This window comes from Oncorhynchus keta, chromosome 12 (genome assembly GCF_023373465.1).
Source record: "Oncorhynchus keta strain PuntledgeMale-10-30-2019 chromosome 12, Oket_V2, whole genome shotgun sequence".
NCBI classification, from domain to species: Eukaryota; Metazoa; Chordata; class Actinopteri; order Salmoniformes; family Salmonidae; genus Oncorhynchus; species Oncorhynchus keta.
Genome location: NC_068432.1, coordinates 18,636,312 through 18,647,852, shown reverse-complemented (window position 1 = coordinate 18,647,852; position 11,541 = coordinate 18,636,312). Strand labels below are relative to the sequence as shown.

General features: G+C 41.1%; 1 protein-coding gene across 2 annotated transcripts; it reads right to left on the bottom strand.

Annotated features, from left to right (window-relative positions):
- Positions 1 to 790: 790 nt before the first annotated feature.
- LOC118391059 (uncharacterized protein C11orf87 homolog) lies at positions 791 to 4,618 on the bottom strand. Of its 2 annotated transcripts, XM_035782036.2 has the most exons (3): positions 4,243 to 4,618; positions 3,849 to 3,948; positions 791 to 3,372 (listed from the first exon to the last, which is right to left on the bottom strand). In XM_035782036.2, the coding sequence occupies exon 3, from the start codon at positions 3,259 to 3,261 to the stop codon at positions 2,776 to 2,778; it is 486 nt and encodes a 161-aa protein (XP_035637929.1). In that variant the 5' UTR covers positions 3,262 to 3,372; positions 3,849 to 3,948; positions 4,243 to 4,618; the 3' UTR covers positions 791 to 2,775. The 2 variants fall into 2 exon arrangements, with proteins under 2 accessions (XP_035637929.1, XP_052313738.1); XM_052457778.1 differs by having other exon boundaries at positions 3,849 to 4,618.
- Between the last annotated feature and the right edge of the window lie 6,923 nt (positions 4,619 to 11,541).

The following is an 11,541-nucleotide window of genomic DNA, read 5'->3' as shown; positions in this document are numbered from 1 at the left end:
GCTGGGGAGGCGGCTCACGTCACTGCACGTAGCTGGGCTCACAGGCAGGACAGCGTCTGCCCGACAGGCACTCTACTCCCACAAGTGTCAGGAGTGATACCTCTGTCCCCCAGGCAATGTCTTTCCAGAATCTCAGCCTACCTGACTCATGTTGCCTTCACACTGGATGGATGTTTTTCTCCACACCAAGGCTTCACTTAGCACGGCTGTTAAATTGCCTGGCAAGGACTGATCTCAGTTTTATCTTTGAGTGTCGTGCTATCGAGCCCTCTTTTTTTATTTTACCGCTTCACTGAGGGCTTCGCTCATAAATCATTCCCTGGGCTTTGCCTGTGAAGGGCAGGTGAATAGTATATCACTGAACATTCTTGAATGAGCATCCCCTAAGGATGAGCAGCAGGGCTTTTGACAGAGGAATATGGTATGCAACATGCTGGAACAGACTATATAGAAGCTTTAGCATTCAACCCACCAGGTAGGTGGTAATGGACAGGGTGGGTATCCACTCCAGACAATGTACAGTATGCTTTAAACACCTAGAAAAGTGCATTTTTAAACCGATCATCTTTCTTCATGTAAAATTGGACAGACTTCCGTTTGAGGTCATCTCCTTTGTCCAAACCATTGAGCTCAAACTTGTCCATACACATATCAGCCCCAAAACGTCATCAACTAAATATGCAGCTCGTTTTGAGTTTTCGCTTTCCTTATAACCTTGTAATGCAAATTCAATCACAAAGAGTAAATAGCAGTGATCTATTTGTCCCCACACTCCCCAAGGAGATTAGTCTGGGGACAGCTCCGCTGAGAGACTCCCAGCAGCAGTATGTCCAATAGGAGCTGGAGCCCAGCCAGGGATGAGAGACCCAGGGCTTGTCTTTGAGGAGACAATTAGGAACATGCCCTCCTGGCACCTGGCCATGGGCCCAAGTCTCACTGGGAGTGACTGCTCCTGGCCCGCCGCCATAGACCCCTCTTAGAGGAGAACCTGTCAAAGCACTCAACTCACTCAACTCCCCAATGAGCCAGCCAATCAGAAGAGAGGTGGACGTGGCTTTAAGTCAAGGGTAGGTCTGTCGTTATGGGTAGAGCCAAGGTTTTTTGAGAGGATTCACTCAAAAGTGAAGCTCAGAACACATAGGGGTTTTCCAGCGTCACAATGTTAAATTATGTTACAGGCTACATATTTAAAAAATATTCGGTTTGTTTTGAGGAAGAAAAATAGACTAAATGTCACTTGCATTACAAAGACAAAAAGCGAAAATAAATATTTGTTTATGATTCCCAATTTATTACATTTCAGAGGATACATTATAAATAGTGAAAGTGCTATATTAAGACCCACAGCTACCACCTGGCACATGAAAGTTCATGACATCTGTAAGAGTGCCTTATTACAAACTAAACGCAGATGATCAACTACCAATAAAAATACGTCATTTAAATGAAACTATGTAACTCTGAAAATAATGATGAGTCTATTTTTTATATGCAGTCTGCACTAACTAATTGCAACAAATTACAACTTAAGCCTCTTGCCACACTTTTAACAAAGCCAAAAGCCTGAAGTAGGATTGTGAAACCTTTTCAAACATGACTTAAAAGCTTTATTTGATAGCTCCTGTAAAACTTTGGAAAACGGTGCCATACATAGCACATGCCAATCCGAGTCTAGTTCCTCTCAAGGCATCTTCCGACATCTACTTGCTCTTCTTTTGAAAGCATTGTCGAAATAAAATAAAATGGATTAACACTAAGAGGAATGCATGGTCACCAGAAAATGTGCTATGTCACCCATTTCAAGCCTGACAGTAGCTACTGAATGATGTATAAAGTCAATCGTGTTATGTGGTACTGATTTTAAAGTAACTGTCCAGTGTTTCCAGATTTCTATTATATATGATTGAAATAGTATTCCTTCCAAAAAAGGTTAATTAACTATGTTTTTATATGTTGGAATGGTGTGGGTGTATCCCAACAACAGAATTGTGCGCATATCACTGAAAAATATGAATGCGGGTAGACTGTTGATTGGCCAGCTCATTCTCCTCAGGAGGATGACATAATCCTCTGTGAGGAAACAGCAAGCATTTTCGAAATGGTCTGTTTGAGAAACAAGTTTGAGGTTTATTTTTATGCATTGGTTGCATTGGTGTATAGGATGAGTCAACAACATTATTTGGGTATGAGATAACAGAATATGAACTTTTAAAAGTGAGATTTTCACTGGACAGTTACTTTTAAAAAGGTTGAATGAACTTTTAGGGAAAATGCCTTTTGTTAGAAATCTAATTCTAAAATTTGCAAGTCCAGGAGTAGAATAGTAGTTGTAGAAATAAATACTTTATAATACTTTAAGGACGACTAGCAATTTACATCTACACAAGGAAATGTGCTAGCAGCACATGAATATACATTTCAGCACCATGGACAGTGCTCTTTCTAGTGGGCATCATTATCCTTCACACATAGCCTGTCTTCAATGTAGAATACTTTACCAAATGGTCATTTGCTGAAATTATCCCACAAATGTATTATAATATACTGAATTATTCTACTTTTATACACGTGGCACAGATATTAATCCACTCAGTGTGATTTATGATGAAATGGCAACCATAGTTCCTTGAGGTCAGTGTTTGTTTTTGTGCCATATTGCTTATCCCAGTTAATCCCAAATTGATGTTAAGAGTTTCTTTCAGTCAGTTACACCTGAACTATAACGTGGATATGTTGTCTATTTACAAAGTCCCAACATTTTCAACTGCAGCGTTATCAAGACAAGATTACCGTTTCCAGGACTTGTCCATTTCCTTTCTCAATGTGTGCCATATCCAATTCTGACTCTTTATTTGCAATGGGTAAGGTACCAGGGTCCTCCTGAATGTGACAACTGGTATTTTGGAGAACGGAGTGTGGCCGGTGTTCACTATCTGGAGGCGACGGTCGGACAATAATGGATGGTCTCGTGGGTTCTCTCTTCGTCTTGGTGGAGGGGCTGCGGTTGTCACGCTCGTATTCCTCCTGGGCACGCTGGATCTTCCTCTTCTTCATCCTCCTCTTGTTAAAGTGAAATGCTGCCAGGGAAACCAATATTATCCCAATGATCATGGCCACCAGCACCATGAGCGCAAAGGTAGAGGAGAACGGCTGGAAGAAGCGGTCCATTTGGTCCATGCAGGTGCCATTGGTTTGGGAAGCCCCGTTGTAGATGCACAGTGGTATGGAGAGACCCACATTCTCTGACTCCTTGGTTGTCATTTCGTTGGGGTTTGATTTTCACTTCGCGGTGGTAGGCTAATGTCCTTCTCTCCAACCTCAGTGCAACGAGGCAAATGGAATCAAACGCCTCAATTGTCCCATTAGATTGACCTAAATGGAAATTAAAACCCCTTTGAGATCAGTAGCAAAATGTTACTATACAATACGCCAATGACATTGAGCAGGGGGGGATACAGTAGCATATATGCCCTCCGTGTATAGGCTCACCATTCATGGCACGCCCGATTAAATTATTTAAATAATTGAAAGGACTATTAGCCGTGCGTAATTGCGCATCAGTTTTGAGATAACACATTCATGGCTCCAATGAACAGAAATCAGAATTATTATTGTATTTGAACGATAGAGACATCATTCAATTCCAATAAATTTACCGCAAAAGTTCCCATGTGAATAGGTATCAATACGAGATCATTGAGATTGGCTTATATCATAGACTACTACAATACTTATAGCATTTCCTTGATGTAGGGTAATTCCAAGAGACAGACATTTAAGAGAACAATATGAACGTATCTATTTCAGTTTGAGTGTTTGAGGGGGAAATATATGTTTTAATCTCTTACCTGGTGATACTATCTAGTCGAAGCCGTTTCAGAGTCGAGGACCGGTCGGAGTGACGATGTGGGGAGCAGAGAGAATTCTCGGGGATCACAATGACGTAGCCTAGCACACAATGCAAAAGCTGTACTCTGTTCTTTTTACAGTCTATGGTTCTCTCTCACACACACACACACTGGATGCACATCTGTGTTCCACATTCCTCACTGGAGTCTACATCGCCTCCTACAGGCTCCTCTGCTTCTGAAAGGCGTAGATGAAATTAAAACGTCTACAGTAGAACATAAAGGGTATACCAACAGATACGCGAACAATAAACGGAACAATTTTGGATAATATATTTAGGCGAAAAACTGAGTCCACATACAGTACCTATATGCGCCTTGAATCCCTACTTACTTTCTATTAGTCATCACACGCGTGCACGCACTTAAGCACTAGCATGTAAAATAGTGTGGAGCTCTTCCTGCGCTCGTGGTGCTGAAATCATCTGCACGGCGTCATGACCATAGTCAGTCGATTTAGGACAACCTGTCATTTAATTTCGCGCACTATTAGTTCACACGATCATGCGCTTAAATTGCTAAAATAATGCTTTTGACCTTAAAGTCACAATCTGCAGTTGCTACATTTATTTTTTGGAGTTATAAATAGAAGATACTGTATTGATTCTTGAAGAATAGAACATAAATGCATCATGAGCTTAGTTTAACTGTCTAACCCCATCAGAACCACAAATATATATACAGATATATAGTGTTATTGACTGTACGTTTATTTATCCAATGTGTAACTCTGTGTTGTTGTTTTTGACTAAGTTTTTTTTATATATATATATATATATATATATATATATATATATATATATATATATATATATATATATATATATAACTTCAATGTTAAAGTTAATCTAAACAAAAACACTATACAACCTCAAAACATGGTTAAAACTATAATTGTGATATCATGGATGGTCAGTCCTTACATCCATAGCTCTGTCTATGAATTTGAGAGTAGTTGCATTTCTCCAGCCCCATCCATTACATTTACATTTAAGTCATTTAGCAGACGCTCTTATCCAGAGCGACCCTCTGCTTTTTGTCAAAACAAGGACAGGGAATTGCCTTTGTTATTGTTTCAACTTTTGATTGCCCCTATAAGGTGACCTTATATAAATGCATTCGGACTGCCACGGTGATGCAGGTTGGCTAAAAACAAAGCTGGTGTCAAAGGAATTGATACGAGATTATTGACATTCATAATGAGGGAGAAAGCTGGACAACCTCTAAATCAATCTCTTCACATCATAAATCAACATGAAGTATCCTATTGCGTGACAATACAGTAATCACTGGACTGTATTTGTAGTAGGCTAAAGCAGCATTTCCTTGTCGAGAGAGGTGACTGGCTCAATTTGACACAGCCAGGTACATCAGTAGGTAGGCCTACATGACCCATTGCAAAATACTAGACTTGGCCAACAGCAAAGGCAGACATTAGAACAAGAGTATCCTCCCTAAACCATGTTCTGAGGTCGAAATAGAAATACTGGTTACATTTGTCCATCCCTCATCTTTTTACCTAAACAGTGGATACAGGATACACTTTGTTTTAGCTGCGGATTGCCCCTTTACTCCTATGAATAAACTCTAGAGAAGCCACAGAGAACAACATTACATTAACATGAGCTGTAAATGTCATTACTGTGCACCCTCAGGATAACAAACCAGACCTCATAATAACATCAACAAGGTAATTAGGAAAACAAAAGTCTACAAATGGAACAGTCTACTCAATGCTATGGCAATGTGATGATATGCTATGGCAATGTGATGATATGCTATGGCAATGTGATGATATGCTATGGCAATGTGATGATATGCTATGGCAATGTGATGATATGCTATGGCAATGTGATGATGTGCTATGCCAATGTGATGATATGCTATGCCAATGTGATGATATGCTATGGCAATGTGATGATATGCTATGCCAATGTGATGATATGCTATGCCAATGTGATGATATGCTATGCCAATGTGATGATATGCTATGCCAATGTGATGATATGCTATGGCAATGTGATGATATGCTATGGCAATGTGATGATATGCTATGGCAATGTGATGATATGCTATGCCAATGTGATGATATGCTATGGCAATGTGATGATATGCTATGTCAATGTGATGATATGCTATGTCAATGTGATGATATGCTATGGCAATGTGATGATATGCTATGGCAATGTGATGATATGCTATGCCAATGTGGTATGCACACATGACTGTAAGTCGATAAAAGCTGCTAAATGGCAATGTTTATTTTATTTATGATATGCTATGGCAATGTGATGATATGCTATGGCAATGTGATGATATGCTATGCCAATGTGATGATATGCTATGGCAATGTGATGATATGCTATGGCAATGTGATGATATGCTATGCCAATGTGATGATATGCTATGCCAATGTGATGATATGCTATGGCAATGTGATGATATGCTATGGCAATGTGATGATATGCTATGCCAATGTGATGATATGCTATGGCAATGTGATGATATGCTATGGCAATGTGATGATATGCTATGGCAATGTGATGATATGCTATGCCAATGTGATGATATGCTATGGCAATGTGATGATATGCTATGGCAATGTGATGATATGCTATGGCAATGTGATGATATGCTATGGCAATGTGATGATATGCTATGGCAATGTGATGATATGCTATGCCAATGTGATGATATGCTATGCCAATGTGATGATATGCTATGGCAATGTGATGATATGCTATGGCAATGTGATGATATGCTATGGCAATGTGATGATATGCTATGCCAATGATATATGGAGGCACGGTTATTTTCTACCGCTCTACGCCTTTACAAAGGCCAGTTGAGATGCAATGGTTCTACTGAGACAAAGAGACGTTGATGATACAGTGTCTTCAGAAAGTTACTCATACCCCTTTACTCATTCCACATTTTGTGTGACAGCCTGAATTCAAAATGGTGGAAAACATGTTAATACAGTTTTCACCCATCTACACACAATACCCCACACTGACATTGAAAACATGTTAATACAGTTTTCACCCATCTACACACAATACTCCATACTGACAGTGAAAACATGTTAATACAGTTTTCACCCATCTACACACAATACCCCATACTGACAGTGAAAACATGTTAATACAGTTTTCACCCATCTACACACAATACCCCATAATGACAGTGAAAACATGTTAATACAGTTTTCACCCATCTACACACAATACCCCATACTGACATTGAAAACATGTTAATACAGTTTTCACCCATCTACACACAATACCCCATACTGACATTGAAAACATGTTAATACAGTTTTCACCCATCTACACACAATACTCCATACTGACAGTGAAAACATGTTAATACAGTTTTCACCCATCTACACACAATACCCCATACTGACAGTGAAAACATGTTAATACAGTTTTCACCCATCTACACACAATACCCCATAATGACAGTGAAAACATGTTAATACAGTTTTCACCCATCTACACACAATACCCCATACTGACAGTGAAAACATGTTAATACAGTTTTCACCCATCTACACACAATACCCCATAATGACAGTGAAAACATGTTAATACAGTTTTCACCCATCTACACACAATACTCCATACTGACATTGAAAACATGTTAATACAGTTTTCACCCATCTACACACAATACCCCATAATGACAGTGAAAACATGTTAATACAGTTTTCACCCATCTACACACAATACTCCATACTGACATTGAAAACATGTTAATACAGTTTTCACCCATCTACACACAATACCCCATAATGACAGTGAAAACGTGTTTTTAGAAATGTTTGCTTATTTATTTCAAATGAAATCTAATTTATACATTAGTACTCACACCCCTTTGCTATGACATGCCAAATTGAGCTCAGGTGCATCCAACTTCCTTTGATCATCCTTGAGATGTCACAACAACTTGGATTGTTTGGACATGATTTAGAAAGAAACACGCATGTCTATATAAGGAGTTACAGATTCCCTCATGCAATGGCGCCGACAGAGATGGTCGCCTCGCATTCTTGATTTGAAGGTCCCACAGTTGACAATGCATGCCAGAGCAGAAACTATGAGGCACATATCTGGGGAAAGGTATCAAACAATTTATAGAGAGTGTTGAAAGTTTTCAAGAGCACAATGGGAAATTGGAAAAATATAGAACTACCCAGACTGCCTAAAGCTCGTTGTCCGACCAAACTGAGCAACTGGGCAAGAAGGACCTTGGTCAGGGAGGTGACCAAGAACCCAATGACCAATCTGACAGAATTACAGAGTTCCTTGGCTGAGATGGGAGAACCTGCCAGAAAGACAAGTCTCTAGAGCACTTCACCAATCTGGGCTTGATGGGAAAGTGGCCAGACGGAAGCCACTCCTGAGAAAAAGGAACAACAGCATGCCTGGAGTTTGCAAAAAGGCATTGTGAAAGACTCTGAGAACATAAGGCAAAAGATTCTGTGGTCTGATGAGACAAAAATGTAACTATTTGCCCTGAATGCAAAGCGCTATGTCTGGATAAAACCAGGCACAGCTCATCACCCGTCTAACACCATCCCTAACGTGAAGCATCTTTCTATGGGGATGCTTTTCAGCAGCAGGGACTGGGAAACTGGTAAGGATAGAGGGAACAATGAATGGAGCCAAATACAGGCAAATCATTGATGAGAATCTGCTTCAGAGTGAAAATGACCTGACTGGGGGGGCGAAGATTCACGTTCCAACAGGTCAATGATCCCAAGTATACAGCCAAAGCCACTCTGTAATGGCTTCAGGACAAGAATGTGAAAGTCTTTGAGTGGCCCAGCTAAAACCCAGACCTGAATCCCAATGAAAATCTGTGGAAAGTCTTCTTCACCACCGCTCCCCATCTAAATTAAGAGCTTGAAAAAATCTACAAGGAAGAAAGGGAGAAAATCCACAAATCCAAATGTGCAAAGCTGATACAGACACACCCGAGACGACGCAAAGCTGATACAGACACACCCGAGACGACGCAAAGCTGATACAGACACACCCGAGACGACGCAAAGCTGATACAGACACACCCGAGACGACGCAAAGCTGATACAGACACACCCGAGACGACGCAAAGCTGATACAGACACACCGATACAGACACACCGACGCAAAGCTGATACAGACACACCCGACGCAAAGCTGATACAGACACACCCGAGACGACGCAAAGCTGATACAGACACACCCGAGACGACGCAAAGCTGATACAGACACACCCGAGACGACGCAAAGCTGATACAGACACACCCGAGACGACGCAAAGCTGATACAGACACACCCGAGACGACGCAAAGCTGATACAGACACACCCGAGACGACGCAAAGCTGATACAGACACACCCGAGACGACGCAAAGCTGATACAGACACACCCGAGACGACGCAAAGCTGATACAGACACACCCGAGACGACGCAAAGCTGATACAGACACACCCGAGACGACGCAAAGCTGATACAGACACACTCGAGACGACGCAAAGCTGATACAGACACACCCGAGACGACACAAAGCTGATACAGACACACCCGAGACGACGCAAAGCTGATACAGACACACTCAAGACGACGCAAAGCTGATACAGACACACTCAAGACGACGCAAAGCTGATACAGACACACCCGAGACGACGCAAAGCTGATACAGACACACTCAAGACGACGCAAAGCTGATACAGACACACCCGAGATGACGCAAAGCTGATACAGACACACCCAAGATGACACAAAGCTGTAATCACTGCCAAAGGTGCTTCTACAAAGTAGGGGGTGTGAACACCTAGGTAAATTAGATATCTGTATTTCATTTTCAATCCATTTGCAAAAATGTATAAAAACATGTTTTCACTTATGTCATTATGGGGTACTGTGTGTAGATGGGTGATACAAAAAATATTTTATCCATTTTGAATTCATACTGTAATGCAACAAAATGTGGAATAAGTCAAGGGGTATGAATACCTTCTGAAGGCACTGTAAGTGACCAAAGAGGAGCTTGAGGGCTATGGTCTGTCAGCCATATCAGTGGATCAAGTATGTACTTTGCTCATAAAGGAAGTAAGATGAGGATGGAAAAAGTTGAACAAAATGGGGCAACGATTTTACTGTAATCAAAAGGTCCGTCCAAGAGGCAGTTGGCTGTGGCTGGCTGGTTAGGTGAGTGGAGAGGGCACTTCATAAGCAAACACCATAGCACTGATGGATGACTGTGGGCACAGACAGCTGCAAATTTAAGGAACTGGTTCCCTCCATCCCCCTCGCACACAAACTTCATCAGCTCCATTTGTCACTGCAGTGAGCGGGGCCCCCGACTGTTTGCTGCTCCGGCTAAGTTTGATAAGGTCATTGCGGGAGAAACTCACTTCGCTGCTCCGTCTTCTTCAGTCTCAATTTCCCTCTCTCTAATTATGTAGATTTAGTTGGAAAGGACAGGCAGAGGACTCTGCGCTAAAACCCGGTAATGCAGTCTTCCCTGGATCACTCACTCACTCTGAGCACGGCAAAACGGGGAGTCAACGACAACGCCGCAAAAAGGCCATCTGCTTCATTTCCAAAGTTCGGGACAGACTTCAAGCCATATTTTTCTAAGGGCAAGAGCCAGATACGCTTCTCATAAGTGGGTGGCATCAAAACGTTACGCCTTCTAGTCTTTTGCTGTAGAAATCCCTCAGACTGCATTGGAATGGGGATTTACGGCTTTGCAATATCTAGGTCTCTGCAATCTGCAGTTGCTGCATCAATTTGTGGATTTACAGTGCCTTCCGAAAGTATTCATACCCCTTGACTTATTCTACATTTTGTTGTGTTACAGCCTGAATAATGACAAAGTGAAAACTTGTTTTTAGACCTTTTAGCACATTCATTGAAAATGATATACAGAAATCTCATTTACATAAGTATTCACACTCCCTTTGCTATGACACTCCACATTGAACTCCGGTGCATCCAATTTCCTTTGATCATCCTTGAGATGTCACTACAAACTGATTGGAGTCCACCTGTGGCCAACTCAATTGATTGGACATGATTTAGAAAGAAACACACCTGTCTATATAAGGTCCCACAGTTGACAGTGAATAAACTATACCATGAAATCCAAGGCTAAAAATGTTGTGTTGTTTGATGCAAGAGACCACTTCACAAAATAAAATGCATTATTATTCCCATACCATTTTTAGAGAAGAAGACAAATTATGCTAACCCCTGCCTATTGGTTACTTAGCTTATTCAAGCCTGTCTCAAAATACAACACTGCCCCTTTAAAGTAAAACAAATAAGCTCTTTACCTGACTTGCTTTTCAAAGATGTCTGGAAATGTACACATTTTGTGCTCTTGATGGAAGCAATCAGTCACCTATTGCTGAATACTAATGATCTATAACTGGGTTAAAAACTCACTAACTAGCAAAGGATATGAACAAAATGTGCACGTGACTACATGCAGATCTAGCTTTGATCTCAAAACAAGCGTACCTACTCACGACCACTCATGCTGTAAACACAGTCCAGGTCAAAGTAAATGGCACGGATCCATATATGGCAATGGTCTATTTGCATATAGGCCTACTGCAGTTCGGTTTGTTTATGCC

Bases quoted from the DNA above. Each gene is read 5' to 3' on its own strand.
- LOC118391059 (XM_052457778.1), bottom strand. From the start codon at position 3,261: ATGACAACCAAGGAGTCAGAGAATGTGGGTCTCTCCATACCACTGTGC.